General features: G+C 32.7%; 7 protein-coding genes across 7 annotated transcripts; 3 read left to right on the forward strand and 4 right to left on the reverse strand.

Moving 5' to 3' along the window:
- Positions 1-605: 605 nt before the first annotated feature.
- BX664DRAFT_263540 (ankyrin repeat-containing domain protein) lies at positions 606-2403 on the reverse strand (the record flags this gene model as incomplete). Its single annotated transcript, XM_051540770.1, has 3 exons — positions 606-769; positions 828-1103; positions 1344-2403. 3 exons carry the CDS (start codon positions 2401-2403, stop codon positions 606-608), a joined length of 1500 nt encoding a protein of 499 aa, XP_051400272.1.
- A 2952-nt stretch (positions 2404-5355) lies between these two features.
- BX664DRAFT_262031 (uncharacterized protein) lies at positions 5356-7548 on the forward strand (the record flags this gene model as incomplete). Its single annotated transcript, XM_051540703.1, has 3 exons — positions 5356-5523; positions 5713-6442; positions 6548-7548. 3 exons carry the CDS (start codon positions 5356-5358, stop codon positions 7546-7548), a joined length of 1899 nt encoding a protein of 632 aa, XP_051400273.1.
- Positions 7549-8518: 970 nt separating this feature from the next.
- BX664DRAFT_349827 (uncharacterized protein) lies at positions 8519-9690 on the reverse strand (the record flags this gene model as incomplete). The annotated part of the gene is made up of 5 exons (XM_051547614.1): positions 8519-8558; positions 8679-8842; positions 9020-9339; positions 9470-9505; positions 9588-9690. 5 exons carry the CDS (start codon positions 9688-9690, stop codon positions 8519-8521), a joined length of 663 nt encoding a protein of 220 aa, XP_051400274.1.
- Positions 9691-10353: 663 nt separating this feature from the next.
- On the forward strand, positions 10354-10695 carry BX664DRAFT_333004 (uncharacterized protein; the record flags this gene model as incomplete). The annotated part of the gene is made up of 1 exon (XM_051545436.1): positions 10354-10695. A coding segment is annotated over exon 1 (174 nt), but the record flags the coding sequence as incomplete, so codon positions are not given.
- Positions 10696-11536: 841 nt separating this feature from the next.
- Positions 11537-13479, forward strand: BX664DRAFT_280383 (GTP-binding protein YchF). Its single transcript, XM_051541482.1, has 8 exons — positions 11537-11697; positions 11763-11833; positions 11914-12002; positions 12070-12545; positions 12600-12681; positions 12750-12905; positions 12963-13000; positions 13080-13479. The coding sequence occupies exons 1-8, from the start codon at positions 11669-11671 to the stop codon at positions 13276-13278; spliced, it is 1140 nt and encodes a 379-aa protein (XP_051400276.1). The 5' UTR covers positions 11537-11668; the 3' UTR covers positions 13279-13479.
- A 386-nt stretch (positions 13480-13865) lies between these two features.
- BX664DRAFT_297148 (ras guanine nucleotide exchange factor domain-containing protein) lies at positions 13866-18638 on the reverse strand. Its single transcript, XM_051542230.1, has 9 exons — positions 18418-18638; positions 18074-18316; positions 17703-17851; positions 17422-17600; positions 17200-17316; positions 15311-17117; positions 15078-15243; positions 14488-15001; positions 13866-14423 (listed from the first exon to the last, which is right to left on the reverse strand). Exons 1-9 carry the CDS (start codon positions 18555-18557, stop codon positions 13932-13934), a joined length of 3807 nt encoding a protein of 1268 aa, XP_051400277.1. The 5' UTR covers positions 18558-18638; the 3' UTR covers positions 13866-13931.
- A 494-nt stretch (positions 18639-19132) lies between these two features.
- Positions 19133-20341, reverse strand: BX664DRAFT_333015 (NAD(P)H:quinone oxidoreductase, type IV). The gene is made up of 6 exons (XM_051545437.1): positions 20193-20341; positions 19994-20117; positions 19826-19854; positions 19679-19764; positions 19471-19592; positions 19133-19396 (listed from the first exon to the last, which is right to left on the reverse strand). Exons 1-6 carry the CDS (start codon positions 20314-20316, stop codon positions 19237-19239), a joined length of 645 nt encoding a protein of 214 aa, XP_051400278.1. The 5' UTR covers positions 20317-20341; the 3' UTR covers positions 19133-19236.
- Positions 20342-20504: the final 163 nt, after the last annotated feature.

Consider the following 20504-nt stretch of genomic DNA (forward strand, 5'->3'; position numbering starts at 1 on the left):
AATAAAAGTATACAACATAATGATCATAATTAGTAACATAACATAAAAGGGAGATTGTAAGTACACACATACATACAATAAAAAAAAAAAAGGAAAACGGAGTATACACACAAAAAGATAATAAAAAAAAAAGTGAGATGTCAAAGAAAGAAATAGAAGGAAAAAGAAAGAAAAAAAAAAGATCAAGAAACACACTACTTGACTTTAGTTTTTCTTTCATCGCCATCCATATCTAACCAGGTGTAGGGAGGTAAAACACACAAAGATGAGGGGAATCAACTATCATTTTGTAAAAGAAAAAAAAAAAGAAGGATTCGGAAGGGGGAAAGAATGGAATTGGGATCAACTGTTTGAATTTCCAAAGTGCAGTTTCTTGTTTGTTCCAAAAAAAGAAAACCAAAGTGGAGAGAAACCAAATCAGTGTAAAGATCACGTCAAACCCAACATGGGAGTTGTCGTTGAATGATGAATTGTCATGGGAATCATACAACGAGAAGTCATACATCTTGTTGCTGTTTTTTGCCTTGCTCGACCTAATAGTACTAAATATATATATAAATTTTAGTTCAATTCTCTTTTTTTTTTTTTTCTTGTACATGTATGATTCACTTACATTGACATCGAATCCTTTCCAAAGCAGAGCCAGGACAATCTTGAATTGTAAATCCATCATCCGTTTCAGCAAACAAATCAATCAAATCAGAAGAAGCTAAATATTCCATGGTTTTCCATTGTCCCAAAGCAGCTGCATAATGCAAAGCAGTCCATCCTATCAAAAAAAAAAATCATCAATATGACAAAAATCAAAAAAAAAAAAAAATTATTACCATCTGCATCGACTTGATTCAAATTCACTTGGACTTGATTAACCAAATACCGCACAATAGAATGATGCCCATACATTAATGCCAATTGAAGAAGTGTTCTATTCTGACCACCCGCTACACCGCCATGATCATCATATAACAGCCAAGAAGTATCCATTTGATTGTCCATAATCACTTGATTCAGTTCTTGCAAATCCCCTCGTATACATGCTTCCGCCAAAACCACTTTGGGATCAAACCGAACATGAGGTCGACCAGGATCATCATCATCATCATCTGTTGACTTTGTACTATCAACAAACGAACGATCAACCCCGCCATCATCAATAGAATCACGCCTTGCAGTAGCTACTTTTATATCTTGATGATCCGTTCTTGTTGTTGAATCCAAAGCATCATCAGATAAATGTAACACGTCTTGATCCAGTCCATCCATTGACATAGCATCCTTAATCACCCTGCCATCCAAACCAAGTAAAGGAGGAGACCAACATGTTTCTTGATCCTGGATATCACCATCACCATCATCATCGTCATCACCATCATCGTCGTCATCATCATCGTCGTCATCATCCTCCTCTTCTTCTTCATGATCAAAAGAAGGAATGGCTAATGATGGCGGCAAAGGATCCACACTAAAGACATTCCGTTTCAATTCTTGATGTTGATGATGGACAAAATTTGCTGAAGGATTGATAAGAGATACATGACCACCATGAGGATCAAAAGAATGCATCACAGGAGGACCATCAGACCATTCCAAAGGAGAAGGATACGTACCACCCCAATTGGCTACTGGTTTCATACGAGCATCACGCCGAGCAATAATAGGCGGCTTCCTATCCTGTTGTTTCCTGGGTTTTTCAATAAGACCTGTTGAATCAGTTACCAAATCAGGAGGTTCCAAATCAAGCTGTTGTTTTTTCTTCTTCAATTTGGATATGGCTTGTTCCATCAAGATACGACAATCCGAAGTGCAACAACAGTCCAAAGCAGTCCAACGTTGTCCATTGACGGTATCTGGCGCCACACCCATATCCAATAAGAGCTGTACCACACGAGGCATACCCAAGAAACAAGCAAGATGTAATGACCCATTGCGATTGCCCCATAAATGATTGATAAAGAGCGAGATGTCCTTATCAGTTGCCTGTTGTCGCACCAATTGAAGAAGATAGCACGCAATCGCCTCATGTCGATGAAATAATGCCAATTGCAAAGCATTCAGATCAGTAGTTGACTTGCCAAACGTTGCTTTCACTTTGGATCGAAAAGAGGATGGATCATCATTGAAAGGAACCAATTGAAGTACACGATGCTTATGAGATGCAGGATACAACGATGCATCATTAGTCAATCTTGAAGTCAATAAAACACGAAGTACATGACTAGCCTTGTTAGGATCTTGACATAACTTGACCAATTCTTGTTGATTGTTATCAGCAATCAGTTGTTGAATAGATCTCCAAAGACGTGAAGGCGAACAACATGTTGCTGAAGTACATTTTTGTTTTGCATGATGAGGATGATTGGAGTCACCATGACCAGTATCAGATAAAAGAGTTGCAGTAGCCATTTAGAAAAAAAAAAAAGGTATAATCAAAAAAGGTGATATTGCTTGTTTTTTTTTTTTGTGGAAGGTTTTGAGAATGGTATAAAAAAAAGGTGATGGATAAAAAAAAAAAAAAAGAAATCAAAAAGATATAAGATACAAATGGAGAGAAAAATAAAGTATACAAAGTGTACAAAGATACAAGAAGAAGATAATAAAAGATAGATAAAGATATCCTTTATAGTAAGATGATGAAATCTTTTTCTTTTTTTTTTTTTTGAAAAAAAAAGTAAAGAACAAAGAAAGAAAGAAAGGAAAAAAAAAAAATAAAAAAAAGTTTATATATACAAAAAAAGAGAGACGGAGATCGAATATCCAGAGTTGGGTATATGTTATGTTTATATGCATAATCAAATCAGTTGAAATATCAAGAGGTCCCCTTCCCTCTCCCCCCTTAACGCCCATGACTATTTAGTTTAAGATGTTACATTTTAATACTCAGTTTGTTTTAATTTGGTCATACAAATAAAAAATATCACTAAAAATGATCTTGACAAGATTAATAAACAAGATGGCGTAAAAGGTTTAATAACAAAAAAAAAAGATTCTTTATGTAGATGAAAATAAGATAATAAATATTAATATATCTCTATTCAATGAATAATATTTATGACCTAGAACGGTTAAATAGATGTTTATATATATAAAAAAAAAATAATTCTCATTTGTTTGAAAACACCTGATTTCAAAAAAAAAAAAGAAAGGTTCCCAACATCATATATGCAATTTCATCATGTAAGAATATTCTTTATTCGATTACCCTAAGATAATTTTCAATCTCCTCTCTCTCTCGCTATCTTTTCAATACTTCCTTTTTTTCTTCTTCTTTCTTCCTTTTTTTTTTTTTTTTCTCATTCATAATGTCAAAGGATGTATTATTATTATATAGAAATTCTTTCTTTTTCTTTTCTGTTCTTTTGTGACCATTATCCAAATAAAATTAAAGAAAAAAAATTTGAATGATTTTTATATACTCACTTGTGAAATATCACTCTATTATGACTATCAAGATTATTTTTTGATAAATGACATGCAATAAACATCAATGATCATTGGATAAATTCTTTTATATTATAAAGGTAAAATAGAATAGATTTTTTTTTTTTTACTCACTTGACTATATTAAACTTTGATATAATACGCGTTCCATACTTATTTTGTTTTAGAATATTCGCGTCGTGATTCATCCGTTACCCATGACCTCCCAAGGTAAATCCCGCCGATGCCGTAAAAAAAAAAAATAATGTTTCATTGAACTAAATAGATGTTTATTATTTATTATTATTTGTTATGTTAGTCAAAAAGGAATGAATCAAGATATATGATCGTGGGGAACTAGTATTAGGTTGTACAATATCTATTCATCCTAATGACGTTTTTATTCAAGATCGATTCTATTGTATATTTTACAATGACATTTTTTATATTTGAATGATTTGGTAAATAGAATATTATTTTCAATTGAATTGAAAAAAAAGCTTACATTCTCTTTTTTTTTTTTTTGTGATTAAATGATAGAATTGCCAAGAATATACTGCTATATCGTAAGTTTATCATTCAACAAACAACAAAAGAGAAAAGATGATTCATCGTTAAATTCTTGTTTACGTTTGGACAACCAATAGTGACCCTCCCTGTTTAGCCGAAATCATAGTCCTTCCCAAATCCCCCCCCCAAAAAAAAACTACAAAGCATGTGATCTCGTCTATTTAGCCTCTTTTTCTCCTTTTTTTTTAATCCTTTCTTCCCTTTACTTCTTTTTCCTTTTTTTTTTTTTCTATATACATATATTTTCTTAATTTTTTTATCATCTATCACCCATCATTCATTATAGTATTATCAAGAATGGCTTTAGAAGAAAAAAGACATCAATCACCGTAATAATGTCACTTATACATCTGTATTGGAAATAGAAGAAAACATTGCAACATGGAAAGACGGACAAACATGTCTATGCCAAGATAGTTCGTGATGATCTTCTTAACTTCTATCATGATTCACCATTCATCAAGAAACAAAAGCCGGGATAGATATCGTGACAAGGCGTATGCAGTTGGTGACAAAAGATAGACTTGTGAAAGGATCTGGTGTAACTTCTCTGATGGATTAGTACATTTTAAATCTTTTTTTTTTTTATCAGAACAAATAAAAAACAAAATTTTTTATTATTATTATTATATAAAACCGCTTTTTTTTTAAAAAAAAAAAAAAAAAAAAAAAGAAAGAAAAGAAAAGAAAAATATTGTATTCACATATACATATTGAAAAAGATCCTCGATTTGACATTGAACATTGATTACCGGGATCTACACTTAAACTCCATATGATTGGTGATGAATTTAAAAATTGCTCAGCCAAGTTAAAGCCAAAAAAAAAAAAAATGACTTGGCGAATTTTTTTTTTTTTAGGTGATCATAAAAAAAGAAGGAGAGACGTTACACAACTAAACTAAATATTGACGGTAGATTTTCCTTACTCCTTCATTTCCCACTTTAACTATTTCTTTGGAAGAATGACAAAATTTTCCCCCTTTTTTTTGATGATGATGATGATGATGATGATGATAATGATGATGATGAGTATCTCAAGTAATATAAGAAAAGAAAATTTGATATTCATTCTCTCCTATACGTCATATACTGACCAAGCTTATCTTCACTTGATACTGCATCCAAACTAGAAATAAATAAATTTTCAATCTCAGTATGGCTGGTTTAAAAAAAAAAAAGGAAAAGCGATCTTCCTTTTTTCTTTTTTTTTTTTTCCTTCGTTTTTCTTTTTTTCTTTTTCTCTTTTTTATTGTTTTGAACATTGCTTGGATACGAATAAAAGTCTCTATAGAAAGAACTGAAAAGAAGGATCTTCTTATACTCAAAAGTTCTTCATTCAACGAATAGATATAAATACAACCAAACAATGAAGGATTCCTTATTCAAGTTGTTTAGTTCTGTTCGCCTTGTACAAGAAGTATCTCGATCAACTTCATCTCCCGCAACCAATGATCTTGACAACAGTAACAACACTACTTCATCCTTAGTTTCACCAGGCAATGTCTCAATGTATCCAACAACAACTAATATTATTGTTGACCAACAACAGCAGCAACAACAACAACAGCAACAGCAACAGCAACAACAACAGCAGCATATCCTTAATACAACATCTACATCATCATCATTAGACATTACTTTATCAGTACCACAAGACTCATCGTTTCCTTTCTTTTCTCAAGATATAAATACCATGGACAATGATACAAATACCTCATTCAAGTCAACATTGATACCTATCGTCAAATCAGGACGAACTTGTCGTTCTACCAACTTACAATCTCAAAACGGTGGCAATGGTCGACGAGCTTCGAAATTCAATAGTGTACGTCGAAATCGGCAACCTTCTTTATCAAGGACATTACCAAAAATCTTGAATAATAGTGGAAGAAGTAGTAACAATAGTAGTGTTATCTGGCGTCAATCAACTCCTCCTTCACTATCAATACTATCATCAACATCACAACAAGATGAATCAACATCCAGATTGCCATCACGGAAAAATGATATGAACAACAATACAGCAGGCACAAAATCCAAATCGCAAAAGTTATTATGTTTATGGCCACTTCCAACAATGACTAGATACACCATTCTCCTATCAGTCCTGATCTCCGCTCTCAATGCATGTCAATTGATTCATCTCACCTGTTCATCTCCCAAATATGTGCTTTTTCGGCATGAAGTTATCAATCTCTTATTGTCTCCGTTTTTGTTCAACTTTACTCTTCATGGCCTTGTTTTGTTTGGTTGGAATGTTTTGATTTTGGGTCTATTTGAAGAATCTTTGGCTCAACCTCTTGGTGGCACTCGTCGATTTTGTCAGGTTGTGTCCTCCATTGTTCTTGCTGTCTGTACTATTCGACAAGGTATTGGCTATTTGTTTTCCAAATCTACTGGATGGGCTCTTCCAACATTGTTCTTTAGTGATTCTATACATGAATGCAATCAAGGTAAAAAAAAAAAAAAAAAAAAAAAAAAAAAAAAAAAAACGAAAAAGAAAAAGAAAGAAGAATGATGATATTTACATTTTATTTTCTTATTGTTACATTGCACAGGTTTAGCTCCTTTTCTATTTGCATTGTTGATTATCCAATCAGTTAGTATTGATGACAAATATATCTTGATCTTTGGTGAAGATGAAGATTCCAACTACAAATTGACAATACGCAAGGTGACTTTACAACTGATCATGTTATTAGTGAATTATACGGTGAAGAATATTTTATGGTGGTCTTTGACAGGTTTACTTACTGGGTACTTGGCAACAATTGTTATTCAAGCAACTTATTTACCACGCGAAGATGATGGATTTTATATGTTAACTCACACTTCGGAAGATCAAGAACAAGGATCAACGTCATCCTTTTATGGTGAATTGAATGAAAAGACCTCTTCATGGAATGGATTATTGGATCCTTATCGACGTACACCTCTTTGGCGAATTCTTTGGACAGCAATTAAACGAGGCACAGTAGTCATGATGATTACTTTACCTTTACTATTGTTATGTAATGCTTATTATACCCAGGAACATTTTGTGGATGAACTGACGCTGAACAATGCCCTTAGTAAGGATCCTTACTTGTTTTCGTTTGTGATTATGACGGCTCCACGACGCGATGATCCTCCTTTTTTGACTCAAACATTACAAAGTTATATGGATCAATGGCCACTTCTACCACCGTCTCCTTCTTCTTTGTCTTCCATGGTGAAAGCTCCTTCACTCTATGATCGTCTTCAAGTCATTGTTTATACTCACTTTTCCAATCACTCTGAATATGATCGTGCTTATGATTATTTTAGTCAAGATCCTAAAGGTCAACGTTATATCAAATGGATACGTGAAGAAGGCAATGTATGGAATCATCGATTACATATTTCAAGTGCATTACGCCATGCTACCTCTAATGCATCAAGTACTTATGTAGCTCTTTTGGAAGATGATTTCCCTATCTGTGGACGACATGCTTGGCGTGAAATTGAAAATATCATTTATGAAGCAAATCAACAAATTCCTAATCATTGTGGTGTCTTTGTTGGTACTGGTGGAAGGTAACAAAAAAAAAAAAAAAAAAAAAAAAAAGAACTAACATTTTTTTTTTTTTGTAGTGGGTTATTTTTGAAACCTAGTACAGCCAATTTGGTATCTAGATTATTATTGGAATATACTGATATGCCACCAGATATTGTGATTCAAAAGTGTTTATTAGGGGAACTAGTTGAATGTGTTTCTTGTCGACAAACATTGGTGATCAGTAAGACATTACTTATGCGTCATATTGGTTTTAATGCATCCACTAGTCAAGAACGAAAATACAAAAAGAATGAATTTCAATGTGGTTGGCGCCATCCTTTTGTAAGTTTTTATTCTAATGATAAATTCAAAATGACTAATTATTTGTTTTATATATTGTTTAGAATGGTGATCCTGATGTGATTACAATGTGATCTCTCTTTTTTTTTTATAGTTAGTATTTATTTGTAGTTTATCTTAGACCCCTTTATTTTTATTAATATCTTATTTATTGGATTTCGTCATTTTGCAAACAAAAAGTGTACAATATAATACTTCCTTTTCCCTCCTTCATACATATCATTTTGTATATTTTCAAAAAATAAAATAAAACGTTTTTCAACATTCATTTCTTATTTATCATTGTTTTATCAAACGTAATTTGAGACAAAAAAATAAAGAAAAAATAAAATTGAGAGTGAAGGGGAAACCAAATAGGACAATACACTTTATTCAATAATAAATGATGCAAAAATAGGAAATAAACTATAGTAAGGATAGAAAATAGATGACAGAAGAATATAAGCTGTCGCACAATCTAAATTGAATACGAGAAGAAGAAAAGGAGAGGCAGTAGTTCCATTGTGTACAAGTAAAATTGCCAATGAATTTGAATACCTAAAATAGATAAGATGAAAAAAAAAAATCAATGAATAAAAAGAAAAAAAGGTATGATTATTCAACATCATTTACATAAATAATTCGATTCACTTACCCGTAAACTTGAACAGTTTTATCTGTTCATTGCAATATCAGTAGGGGTCATCACAGTGCTAGCAGGGCGACAAAAGGCTTAGTGTCTTGATTGTCCGTTCTCTTTTTTAAAAAAATAAAGTGTATCAGTGATTAATCTACTCAAATATATTCAACTTTTGTGTCTTTTATCTTCTTACTTGTTCTCTGAAGTACGGATATCGGATTTTGCCACGCCACTTGAATACTTGCTTCCCTCACCAACGAAAATGTCCTTCATTTCTGTATCAAGCTTTTGTTGTCCAGTGTGATTAGCAAAAGAGGCACGTCGAAACATTATATCGCCGTAAAATTCAACCAAGGCCTCGAGACGTTTCAATATATATATATATATATATATACAGAGTGTCTCATCAGTCGCGATAAGTGAGTTGTTTTCGGTGATGCTATGTTGGTTTCAATGTCGATGATAGCTTGATTTGTCGTCTTTGATTTATTGATCGCATTTTTTTTTTCGCCGTAGTTCTCGCATAAAATCAACCATTGCGTTCACTTGATTCAGTAATACTTCTTTTTTGTCGTCTTGTAGTTTGAGGGAGTTTGCGAGACTAATTTTTCGTGTTGCTGCTTCGTTTTGGCCAAGTAGAGCAGCCTTGATGTCATTGAAAGGGATAGGATGGAAAGGACAAAGAGGCACTAGAGTGTGGTGGTTGTTCATCATGGATCCCAGTCTTGAGATATCGTTGGCAAGGTGAAGTTTCTTCGTTCTTTTGCTTTTGTTGAAGTTCTTGAAGACCCTTTTTTCTTTTTGACGCTTGATTTCTTCTTTTTCTTGTGGAATTGGTTTGCGTTTCTTTGAACCTAAAGTAATTTATAAGTTAGAATTATGATACAAAAAAAAAAAAAAGAAAACACGCCTTGATTCCTGGGGATAGGTATTGTTTCACTTACTTGATTCCCCTTTATATCGCTTGTTCTAGGAATGACCGACCGTCTTTGCAATCCATTCGACTACAACGTTTACATGCTAAGTATCAAAAAAAAAAAAAAAAAAAAGAGAGAGAGAAAGTAAGTATCTGTCGCGTTCTCCCTTTTTCTGCATCACATACCTTGACTTGTACTACCTGTGTACCTTTCTGGCATAAATGCTTTCTTGGTTTGTATACTTTTTGACATTCCATCGTAAAGACTTTGTTCATGAGAATGTTGCATTTATTATTGGAAACGGTATAATTATTTTTTAAAAATAATAACGAGAAAGAGCAACGAAAAAAAAAAAAAACAATAATAATAGTAAAAAAAAAAAAAAAAAAATTGATAAAAGAGTTTTCAAAGTTTTTTGTCGGGTCACAAGAAAATGCTTTTCGTGATGTTATAAAATAAAAAATCGTACTTTCCCCAAATGGATGTCGCATTGCCACTTTTTTAGATATCGCTCCAGAGATGTCAGTAGAGTTTGTCATTGATTGATGATTGATGATTGATGACTGATTGTTAGCTGATTCTTTTCAACAGGCCATATTTGGAAAAAAAAAGAACTATATTTTTTATATTGTATCATATAAGACAGGGGTATACTAATGTAATATTCATATCTTGTGATGTTGATGTAAATTTGCATAATAGTTCCTTTCTTTTTTTTTAAAAAAAAAAAATCATTTACTGGGGTCTTCTTTGTTTATTTTCATTAACTGAGACATTCGATCGATCGATAACGAATGTAAATTTGCATAATAGTTCTTTTTTTTTTTTTTTTTACTAGGGTTTATTTTATTCCTTGATCAAGTGAGAGATATAAAAAAGTGCTATTTTATTATTCTTTTTTTTCTGTTTCTTTTTTCTCTTTTTTTTTTTTTTTTTCTTTTTGAAATCTCTCTTGGTGTTCAAAGTGAATATCAAACTGTAACAGCAACATATAAAAATATGTTATCGCCTCTTCGGAGGACGCATTTAATGCTATTCTACAGGTAATTTGAAATAAATATAAAAAAAATGGATATGTTGACTAAATAATATTTTATTTTCTGTTATTCAAAATACTCAATGGAACTACTATCACTCCTTTTCTTCTTGTTCTTTTTCTTCTTCTTATATTCTCTATTTGGTTACGCGTCAACTCTCTCTTTTCTTCCCCATCATTTATTTTCTTTCCTTACTATATATTTTATTTCCTATTTTTGCGACATCTTATTCTTTGAATTCCGTCATTTTTTATTGAATAAAGTGTACCTGACAATCCCCTATGCTAACAAAGGACGTCTATTGCATTCCCTTCAAAATAACGTAACTTTTGTCAATATCAACCCAAATCACTCTTTCTTTTTTTTAAAATAAATCTTTATATTCTTACATACAATTTATAATTAATCATCTAGTTACATCATTTATTCTACCATCGTCTCCAATTATTTGATAGAACATAAAAATCACTAAACTTTGGAGGACAAGTGGATTATATTTTGTATTTTATTTCAAGTTTTTTCATTGATAGTTTCACAGTATTTCTTATTATATATTAATTCTTTTTATATTATTAAATTTGATGTTTGGTATTTTTAATCTTTCTTTACCATAGATATTCAATGAATACAAGGAATATAAAATAAAGATATTCACTTGGAAGAATTCATTCTAATGTATCATTCATCATCAACTATTATTCGTCGATCATCAATTTGTTCATTTCGAATCATTTATTTCCGTAATATATACATATATAAAAGAATCATCGCAAATATGTTCGAACACTGATGCAAACAGGCATCTAATCGGAAGGCAGAAAAAAAAAAAGCAAAAATCCAGTAATAATAAAATAGATAAGATCAGTTTTCAAATAAAAAATATGAATTTTTCATCATAGTCATCATTGTTATGTCATTTCATGTTTCCTACCTTGATATGAAAAAGTTTTAACCTTATTACCTTTTGCATGATAGGGCTGAGCAAAAAAGTGATTTTCAGGTCAGAAAAAAAAAATTTCTATCAAAATGAAAAAAATTTTTTTTCTATTTCTTTTTTTTTTTTTTTTTCTTCCCTTTTTATCATTACAATGATGATACGACAATTAGTACAAACTGGTTCTTGTCGACAGTTTTCAGTCACTTCTATAGCATGGGCTAAAAAAACGAAAAAGACCAACAAAAATGAAACATCTCCTGTGTTATTAGGCCGACCTTCCAATCATCTCAAAATGGGTGTCGTGGGTTTACCGAATATTGGGTACGTGAAAATGAAAGTGTCTTCCAACATGTATCTCATTTTTTTTTTTAATAATAATAAAATAGAAAATCCTCCTTATTCAACGCCTTGACCAATAGTAGTGTTCCTGCTGAAAACTATCCCTTTTGTACCATTGGTAAGAATCACCAAAGAGAAAAAAAAAAAAAGAACTTTTCTTGACCTTTTTTTTTTTATTATTATTATTATTATTATTAGATCCTTCTGAAGCCCTTGTTCAAGTCCCAGATACAAGATTTGATTGGTTATGCAATACATATCAACCCAACAAGATCACACCTGCACATGTAAGAAAATACTTGTTTTGTTTTTTTTTATCTCTTCTGATATATACATATATATATATATTGATAGTTGACAGTGTTAGATATTGCAGGCTTAGTACGCGGGGCAGCACAAGGAGCAGGTTTAGGCAATGCATTTTTAGCCAATGTGGGTTCAGTGGATGGATTGTATCATCTAGTACGTGCATTTGAAGATGATGATGTGACTCATGTGGAAAACACAGTGGATCCACGGCGTGATCTAGGGATTATTCAAGATGAACTACGATTGAAAGACGAGGAAAGCATGGAACGAACATTGACTGAATGGACACGTCTGGCTACTAAACCATCAGCCAGTCGCACATTAAAGGATCAACTACAGATCTTGGAGCAAGTCACAACATTTATGGCTAATGGTACTCGTGATGTTCGCAAGGGACAATGGACTCAGGAACAAGCTCAAGTTATCAATTCTTTACATCTTTTGACAGCGAAACCTATGGTATATCTATGCAATGTTAGTATGGATGATTACCTTTCTGGGGTAACCAAGGATATTCGATGGTATATATTAAAAAAAAAAAATCCATTCATTCATTATCTTTTTGGTTTATATAGGCTGACTGATATTCAAGAATGGGTGAATGAAAATAATCCTGGTGATATCATTATCCCCTTATCTGTATCATTTGAATCAAAGGTATGTGAGGAAAAATAAAAAAAAGTATAGGATGATCCTTTGATACTTTTTTTGTTTTTAAAATTTAGATCTCGGAAATGGGATTGGAAGAGCGGACAGATTACTTGGCTTCTGTAGGTGTTGAATCACAATTACCCAAAGTGATCTTGGCAGGTTACAAGGCGCTTCATTTGATTCATTATTTTACCTGTGGTCCTCAAGAAGTCCGTGCTTGGTCTGTGCGGGTAAGAAACTGACAGTTTGACTAAACAAATCCACTGATTCTTTATTGATATATCTAGGATAATTCAAAAGCTCCTGAAGCCGCTGGTGTTATTCAGTAAATCATCATCAACATAAATATGACCTTTTTTTTTTTTTTTTTTTTTTACTCACCTCTTCTTTTGATATTTTTTTAGTACGGACTTCACTCGTGGATTTACTGGGGTGGAAATCATGAAATACAATGATTTATATCAATTGAAAACAGAAGCCGCTGTTCGATCTGCAGGGAAGCTCTTACAAAAAGGAAAAGACTACATCATTGAAGATGGAGATATTGCTCATTTCAAGGTAAGAAAAAAAAAGATAGCATATGTTTGGAGAAGCTGTTTTTGAAACAAAACTCATACTTTTTTTTTTATGTGTCAATCTTCAACATCCTTAGTTCAATGGTAAGTTCAAAAGAAATAATATATATCCAATGCAAATGACTAAATAACGTTCATGTTTATAGTGACCAACAAGAAGAAATAGAATGTAGATAGATAGAACTATTAGAAATGGATTGAATAGACAAATTAGAATGAATGAATAAATAGAATCAGTTGATGTTTTTTTTTCAGTTTTATTATTTTTATACTCTGGATAATGAGATGATAGTATGATATGCGGTGATGATGTGACAGTTTTACAGTATGAAGAACCATACTTGCATCTCATCTAACCTTATCAGGCAAGGACCAAAAGCTAATGGACAAAAAAAAACATACGATCATCAAGTATGCAAGACACAAATTGATAATGCTGTACTACATACCAAAAAGTGATGAATATTTCAGATGAAATAGAATAGGAAAAAACAAAACAACAAAGTCAAATTTATTTCAGTTTTGATTGTGGAAAGTTGACTAACTAGTCAAGATAATAATGAATAAAAAAGAGAAATATAAGGTAAATAAGTAAGTAAATAACTAACAAAAAAAAATAAATAAATAAATAAATAAAAAGAATACAAACAGAATGATAGAAAGGAATGGATGGGGGTAAATCTAAGATAAAGGAGCAACATTAGTTTCTCTTGGCTCCAAATGTAAAGAGCGTTCATATAAGGTTTCAACATCACGACTTGTTTCCAAATGAGACTTGATGAAATCTTGTAATTCAGGCACGACATGGAAGGTATAAGGAGGACTTTGGAATTGTTTGATTTCTTGAATGACTTCAGCACATTTTTGTCGTTTGGCAAAGTTGATTAATCCTTCAGCCTTTTTCAAATAATCCGGATTGCCATCTTCGATAAATGTCAAATCTTGTAAATAGATACCCAGGAATGGAATACATGGTGGATTCACAGAATGGATCATTTCTCGGTATTCAGTAAAGTTGCGATTCGCACCCATCAATTTACGGATTTGTGATAATACTTGACTCGTTCGATTACCCAATAATTCCCAAGTTTTCTTCAATCGTCCAATCGCACTGTTATCAAATGCTGAAATGATTGCCATACAGGTGTTGTAATTGTTCATGTTCCTACATTTCTTTTATCATAAAAAAAAAATATTAGATTAGTTACATAAATATGATCCTTTTTGAAAAACTTACTTCTGCCACTTGAGCCCAGTATTTGATGATTACTACACGTTTCTTGGCTTCATCATAAGATAAAATACTATCGGTCACCCAGGAAGTCAATCGATTGCAATAATCAATGGATTGGATAACATTGACAGCTACAGGTACACCACCTTTGACAGTATCACGCGACCAAGCCTTGTTCAAACATTCAATCGGTCGAATACCACTGTATAACTTGAAGTCAAGTACACTAAGTTGTCTTGCCATTTCAAGTGGATCGGTTTCCAATAGTCGGATATGAGATATGTTCTTGGGCATAATAGGTAAAGGACCAGTGCTTACCTTGGGTACTAATTTCTTCAATCCTGATTGATTGCTATCAGCTTCTTTTCGTTTTCGTATCAGTCGATTTAATTGATCTGCTGAAAAGGGTGAGGCATCGCGAATCACAGTATTGGTGAAGAATTCTAATCGTCCAAGAATAAATTCATCTTCTTCATCGTAATAATTTTCCAACCAATTCTTGAGAACATTGAATACACTATCATTTATAATATGAGTTAGGATGAAAAAAAAAAATAATTCTATGAAACTCTCTTTTTTTTTTTTTTATTTACCGTAAACGGACTAGTTTCTGTTTGGTTTCTGTCCAAATTTCAAGTTGATCCGGCGTCAAATCATCAGGAGCTTGCATGTTGTATCGATCTTGTAAAAGATTAACAAATTCTTCAGTAGCACAAAAGGAACGATAAGTCAATAAAAAGGTAGCAATATAGCTTGTATCTATATATATATAATAAAATAAAAATGATTAGTATTCTCTCTTTTTTCTTTCCTCCAATTCATTTACCAAAACTATCATGCATCGTCAATCGTTCCACCAAAGCAGCCAGAGTACCACCCTTCACATTATTATCATTATTGAAAAGTAATTCATTAGGTTTGTAATCAGGAGCCAAAAACCAATTGACACAACTTTTATCATCTGTAGCAGGTTTGTTGCGTTTTCGAATAGAAGCCATAGTGCCACGACGTCGAGGATCATCCAAACCACCACTAAGAGATACTGTTGGAGCTACTTCATCTTCTTGTTCATCTGTCGTATCGTAAAAATTGCTAGTGATAGGCGATAAAGACATATCACCACTAACAGAAATCAATCCATCTGTAGGGATCACCATGGGATTAGTATTGTTTCCACTAGGATTGTTATTGCTACCATTATTATTCTGACCAGCTTCTTCTTGCCGAACCATCCATGCATGTCGTTGAATCACCATTTCACCTACATCTGTCAGAATTCCTTCCATGGCGCGTTCTACTCTAGCAATCGCTTGATCAATCGAATGTACTGCCTGTGTTCGTTCATTCATTTGATCTGTCAATTGTTGTACTGTTCCAAATAATTGTCCAACACCATTGAATAGCATTTGTTTATCTGCCCTGTATGATCGAAGCGAGGGAAGTTCATTGTCTACATCCACAATGGCTGGTACATCAATGTCTTCCAAGATACTAAGGAATTGACTGAGATGACTAGATAAACTTCGGAATAGATGTACCACATTGGCTTTGACATTTTCTTCTTCTGCACTGTCTTCATAATGGTGATATTGAGCTGGTCGTTGACTATGTTTTCGTTGTTTTTGTCGTACGAATGTATCGCGACCGTCGTTACCACTATCTTCCTCGTCGTCATTATCATCGTTATTGTCGTCATCGTCATTGTAATCGTTTTTTCCAGTTTTGCTTTTGTCTCCGTCAGCACGATGCAAGGTCAATAAAAAGGAAACAGATGTTGAGAGTGCGTCGGTAGACCCATAAATTTGGTTAGCATGCGTTCGTAAACTGACCACCAGATCTTGATTGAGAGGATATTTCGCCTTTTGAACCATAGTCAATCCAGCATCTGATAATTTCATGGTAGTTCCTACACTTGTTGAAGCTGGTGTTGCTGATGGTGATCCTGATGATGTTGATGTGGTAATAACTGGATGGTGATGAGATGGATCGTCTTGTAATTTTTTCACGGCAGCTAACATTGTCTTGTTATTCATAGTATTCCCAGCAATATGACCAAAGATATGTTCAGGAGTGTCAATGAGTCGTGGATCTACATGAGCTACTTGTACTTGACATTGTTGACAGGTGGTAACAAAGTTGCGAACTGCTGAAAGAACATCACCCGCATCCCGTTGTACCTTGATCACGGTTTCAGAGGAAGCAGAAGAAGAGGGAGTAGGTGAGTCGTTAGAAGTTGCTTCGGCCGCCATCTTTGCAGAAAGAACAAGTTTGGATAAAGAGGCCATAACAGCACGTCGAGGTTCTCGGAGGGCAGGGTCTTGAGTTTGAGATACATCCTTTTCCATTGATCCACTGGCATAAAGCATGACACGAATAGTTTCTACCACTATTGAAGTATTTCCCATTAATTTTTGTCGTTGTCCTTGTTGAGCCACAGTATTGAGTTGATGAATAGCTAATGCAATATCAGAAGAAAGGGTTGACCAAGTGATTTCCGGTTCTAGAGGTGTTTGATCGTCTGATCCTATTTTATCATTTCCTAGTCCATCTCCAGATGAGTTTCCTTGAGTAGTAGGTGTCTCTGGTCCATGTTGATCAGTATCTTGACTAGATGTGTCATCTTGCGTTGTTCGCTATAAAATAAATAATAATAATAAGAAATGAGTTAAATTTTATAAGTATTTTTATTATATTTATATATTTATATATACTTACTAAATGACCAGTGGTTGGATCGATATCTTCATAATTCCAAGTGGTTTCCTGAGTGATCAAATTACAAAAGTAAGGACGACCTTGAGGAGTTTCACGTTGTACCCAAGATTTCATCATCTAGGAAATCAAAAAAAAAAAAAAGAAAAAGGTATATTATTAGTCATCAGAACCTTCCTTTTTATTATTTTTATTATTATTATTATTCATTTTTTTTTCAATTACCTTTTCTACATTATTTTCATCATCATCATCATCATCATCATGTTCATATTCAGTTGCATCTTGAGATTTTGATTGATATGGATAATGTTGTTGTTGGAATTGTCGAGTGATAGCTTCTTCATCGTCACTAGAACCCATACTAAGTCGTTTCAAAGCATCTGCAGTCATAATTTTACGTTCTTCAAAAAAGTGTGTCATAGGTCGAGAAGATTCACCAGTATTATTATTCATAGGATCAGAAGTAATAGTCATTTTTCTGGAATTTATATCATTATCATCACTATCATAGTCACCATCAGAATCTGATAATCCAGGATGTTTAAATCGCATGCCACCAGTCAAATGATTGTAGTAGTAACTCGTTTTTCCATCGTCAGCAACTAATAAATTCCATCCTTCGGGTAAATGAGAATCCAGGCTTGTATCAGATCTTAAGTCATCATCTTGAGAGAAATGTTGATGATAAGATTGTTGATTTTGATAATTTCTAGGAGTAGCTGTTGAAGAGGATGACATACTTTGATTTGTAGACCAATCTTCTTGTTGAGGATAAGCAAGGAACGATAATCTATGATCCATGCCATTTGTTTGATGATTCTGTCTTTGTCGAGGTCGTGGTTGTTCTTGATTCGGCCTTGGTCGTCTACTTGACTTTGGTTGTTGTTGTGGTGGTGGAGGAGTTTGCCTAGAAGAATTGTTTGTACTGCTACTATTGCTACTACTTATACTATATTGTTGTCGTTGTCGTGTAGGTCGTTGTAGTTCCTGTTGACGTTGAAAAGAATGATCAATATCTTCATCAGGAGAAAGAGCAATATCATTGAATTGATCCATTGTACTTTCTTGAATTATTTGAACATAATTACAAGGAAACCAACCTCTCATACCATTACACCTATAGAGAAAAGTAAAAAAAAAAAAAGAGAAATACTAGTTAATATTATTGATTTTCCTACCAAGTACATATTTATATATATATATATTTGTTAATCTTACCAACCATCCCACCAACCGGATTCTAATTGAGTAAGGACATCTATTTCGTCGCCAGGGTTAAAGGATAAAGAGGCCCGTTCGTTCGATTGAAAGGGGTATATTGCACGTACACGGCATATGATTTCAGGCAAGTTGGCCATACAAAATCAACTCAAATTAATGGGAATGAAGTAAATGAATGAATAAATGAATGAATAATAAAATTTAAACAAAAAAAAAAAAAGTAAAAAAGCTACAACCAAAAAAAAAAAGAAAAGAAAAAAGAAAGGAAAGAAAGAAAAAAAAAAGTTATTAGAAATCTGAAATTTGGAACCCACAAAAAAAAAAAAAAAGGTAAGACTGAGTGAAAAATAATTAAAGTTCCTTGTGTCACACTCGGTCATTGTAACAACCAACGAAAATCAAATATCATTTTTTTATTTTATTTTATTTTATTATTCTAATCAAACATTATTTATACAACGTAAACTATAATAAACATTATTTCTTAAATCGGTAAAGAGAATAACTTTCAAAATATGATAACCCATATCTCTTTCTCTCTCTCTCTTTCTTTCTTTCTCTCTCTTTATAATATATAATAGTCGGATCTCAATCAATAATAATTTATATTTTTTTTTGAATTAACCCTCCTTCTTCCTTTTTCGGATAGTTGGTTTCAAACTTAGCCATTGACATTGTATTTTTTTTCTTTCTTTCTTTCTTTCTTAGCGGAGTTGACCCCATCGGCTTTTCCTTCTTTTCAATTGAAAAAACGTGGAAATATGTCTAATTCGAATCTACATACATAATAATATAATCATGATTTTATTTTTATTTCTAAAGTTTAGATTGGTCAAGTAATGCTTGCTTTCCAGCCACTTGTGTTTGAATCAAATTACCAAATTCTTCTCCTTGCATACGAGCCATTTCTAATTCAAATGGATGAGGTTGTCGACTACCATCACTTCCAGCTATAGTACCTGCTCCCCATGGTGACCTATTTTTTTTTTTTTAATAATAATAATAAAAGATAAGAATGAAAATTTTTTACTCCTTTTTTTTTCTATATACCCTCCAAGAATCTCTGTGCTATTTCCCAAATGAGGACTGCTGTATCCAAAAGGAACATAACGGATACCATGATGAGCAAAATAAGGCATCATTGACATAGCAGTGACTTCTTGTCCTCCATGCTACAAAAAAAAAAAAAAAAAAAAAGAAAACCCGATAAAGTTATTGGTATTTTTATGTCGATCATTTTTTATTCTCATTCACTTACGGATGAGCCTGTACTAAAAAAGGTACCAGCAAATTTGCCATGTAATTTATTCTTTGCCCATAAAGCACCAGTACCATCAAGTAAACCTATCATCATGAGTAACACATTATTAATACAAATATAATTTTTATTTTTATAATCACAAACCTTTGACTTGAGACGGGACCATACCGAATCTAATAAAATAAAAACGGGGAGGCGGGGCGGAAAAAAAAAAGAGATGTTTGAATAATCATCTCATACACACTACATGTTTCTTCCTCTTTTCATCTCCCCTTCAATTTTATATATACTTATTTTTTTTTTTTTTTTTACCTTGTAGGAAAACCAAAAAGATATCCATCAGCTTCTGTTAATTGCTCAGGTTGGATGACCGGTAAATCTAACTTTGGAGCTGCATTAATCTTTGTTAAGATGGATGAAGGTAAAGTTTCTTGAACTTTGATAATGCAAAAAAAAAAAAAAAAGATAAGAAATCAAGAGATAAAGCTAATAGATAAGAATATCGTCTTACCTTGGAACATTTGTGTCTTGACACCTGATGCAAGTAATCCTTTTTCTACTTCTACTGCCAATTTATAAACATGATGATACACTGTATATAATACAATGAAAACATTTCCTTTGGGTCCAGTCATGATAGTATTCTTCTTTGAAGTTGATGATCAATATAAAAACGAAATAATAAAAAAAAAAGGTGGTAGATAAGTTAGTTTATATACTTCATTTTTAAATGACTAAAGCATGACAAATTGATGAGCAGCCATTATCTTACAAGTGAGGAAACCCATTGGACACTTTATTTCTTACAAATACTTACACTTTT

Source organism: Halteromyces radiatus (genome assembly GCF_025201355.1).
Source record: "Halteromyces radiatus strain CBS 162.75 chromosome Unknown BX664scaffold_4, whole genome shotgun sequence".
Taxonomy (NCBI): domain Eukaryota; kingdom Fungi; phylum Mucoromycota; class Mucoromycetes; order Mucorales; family Cunninghamellaceae; genus Halteromyces; species Halteromyces radiatus.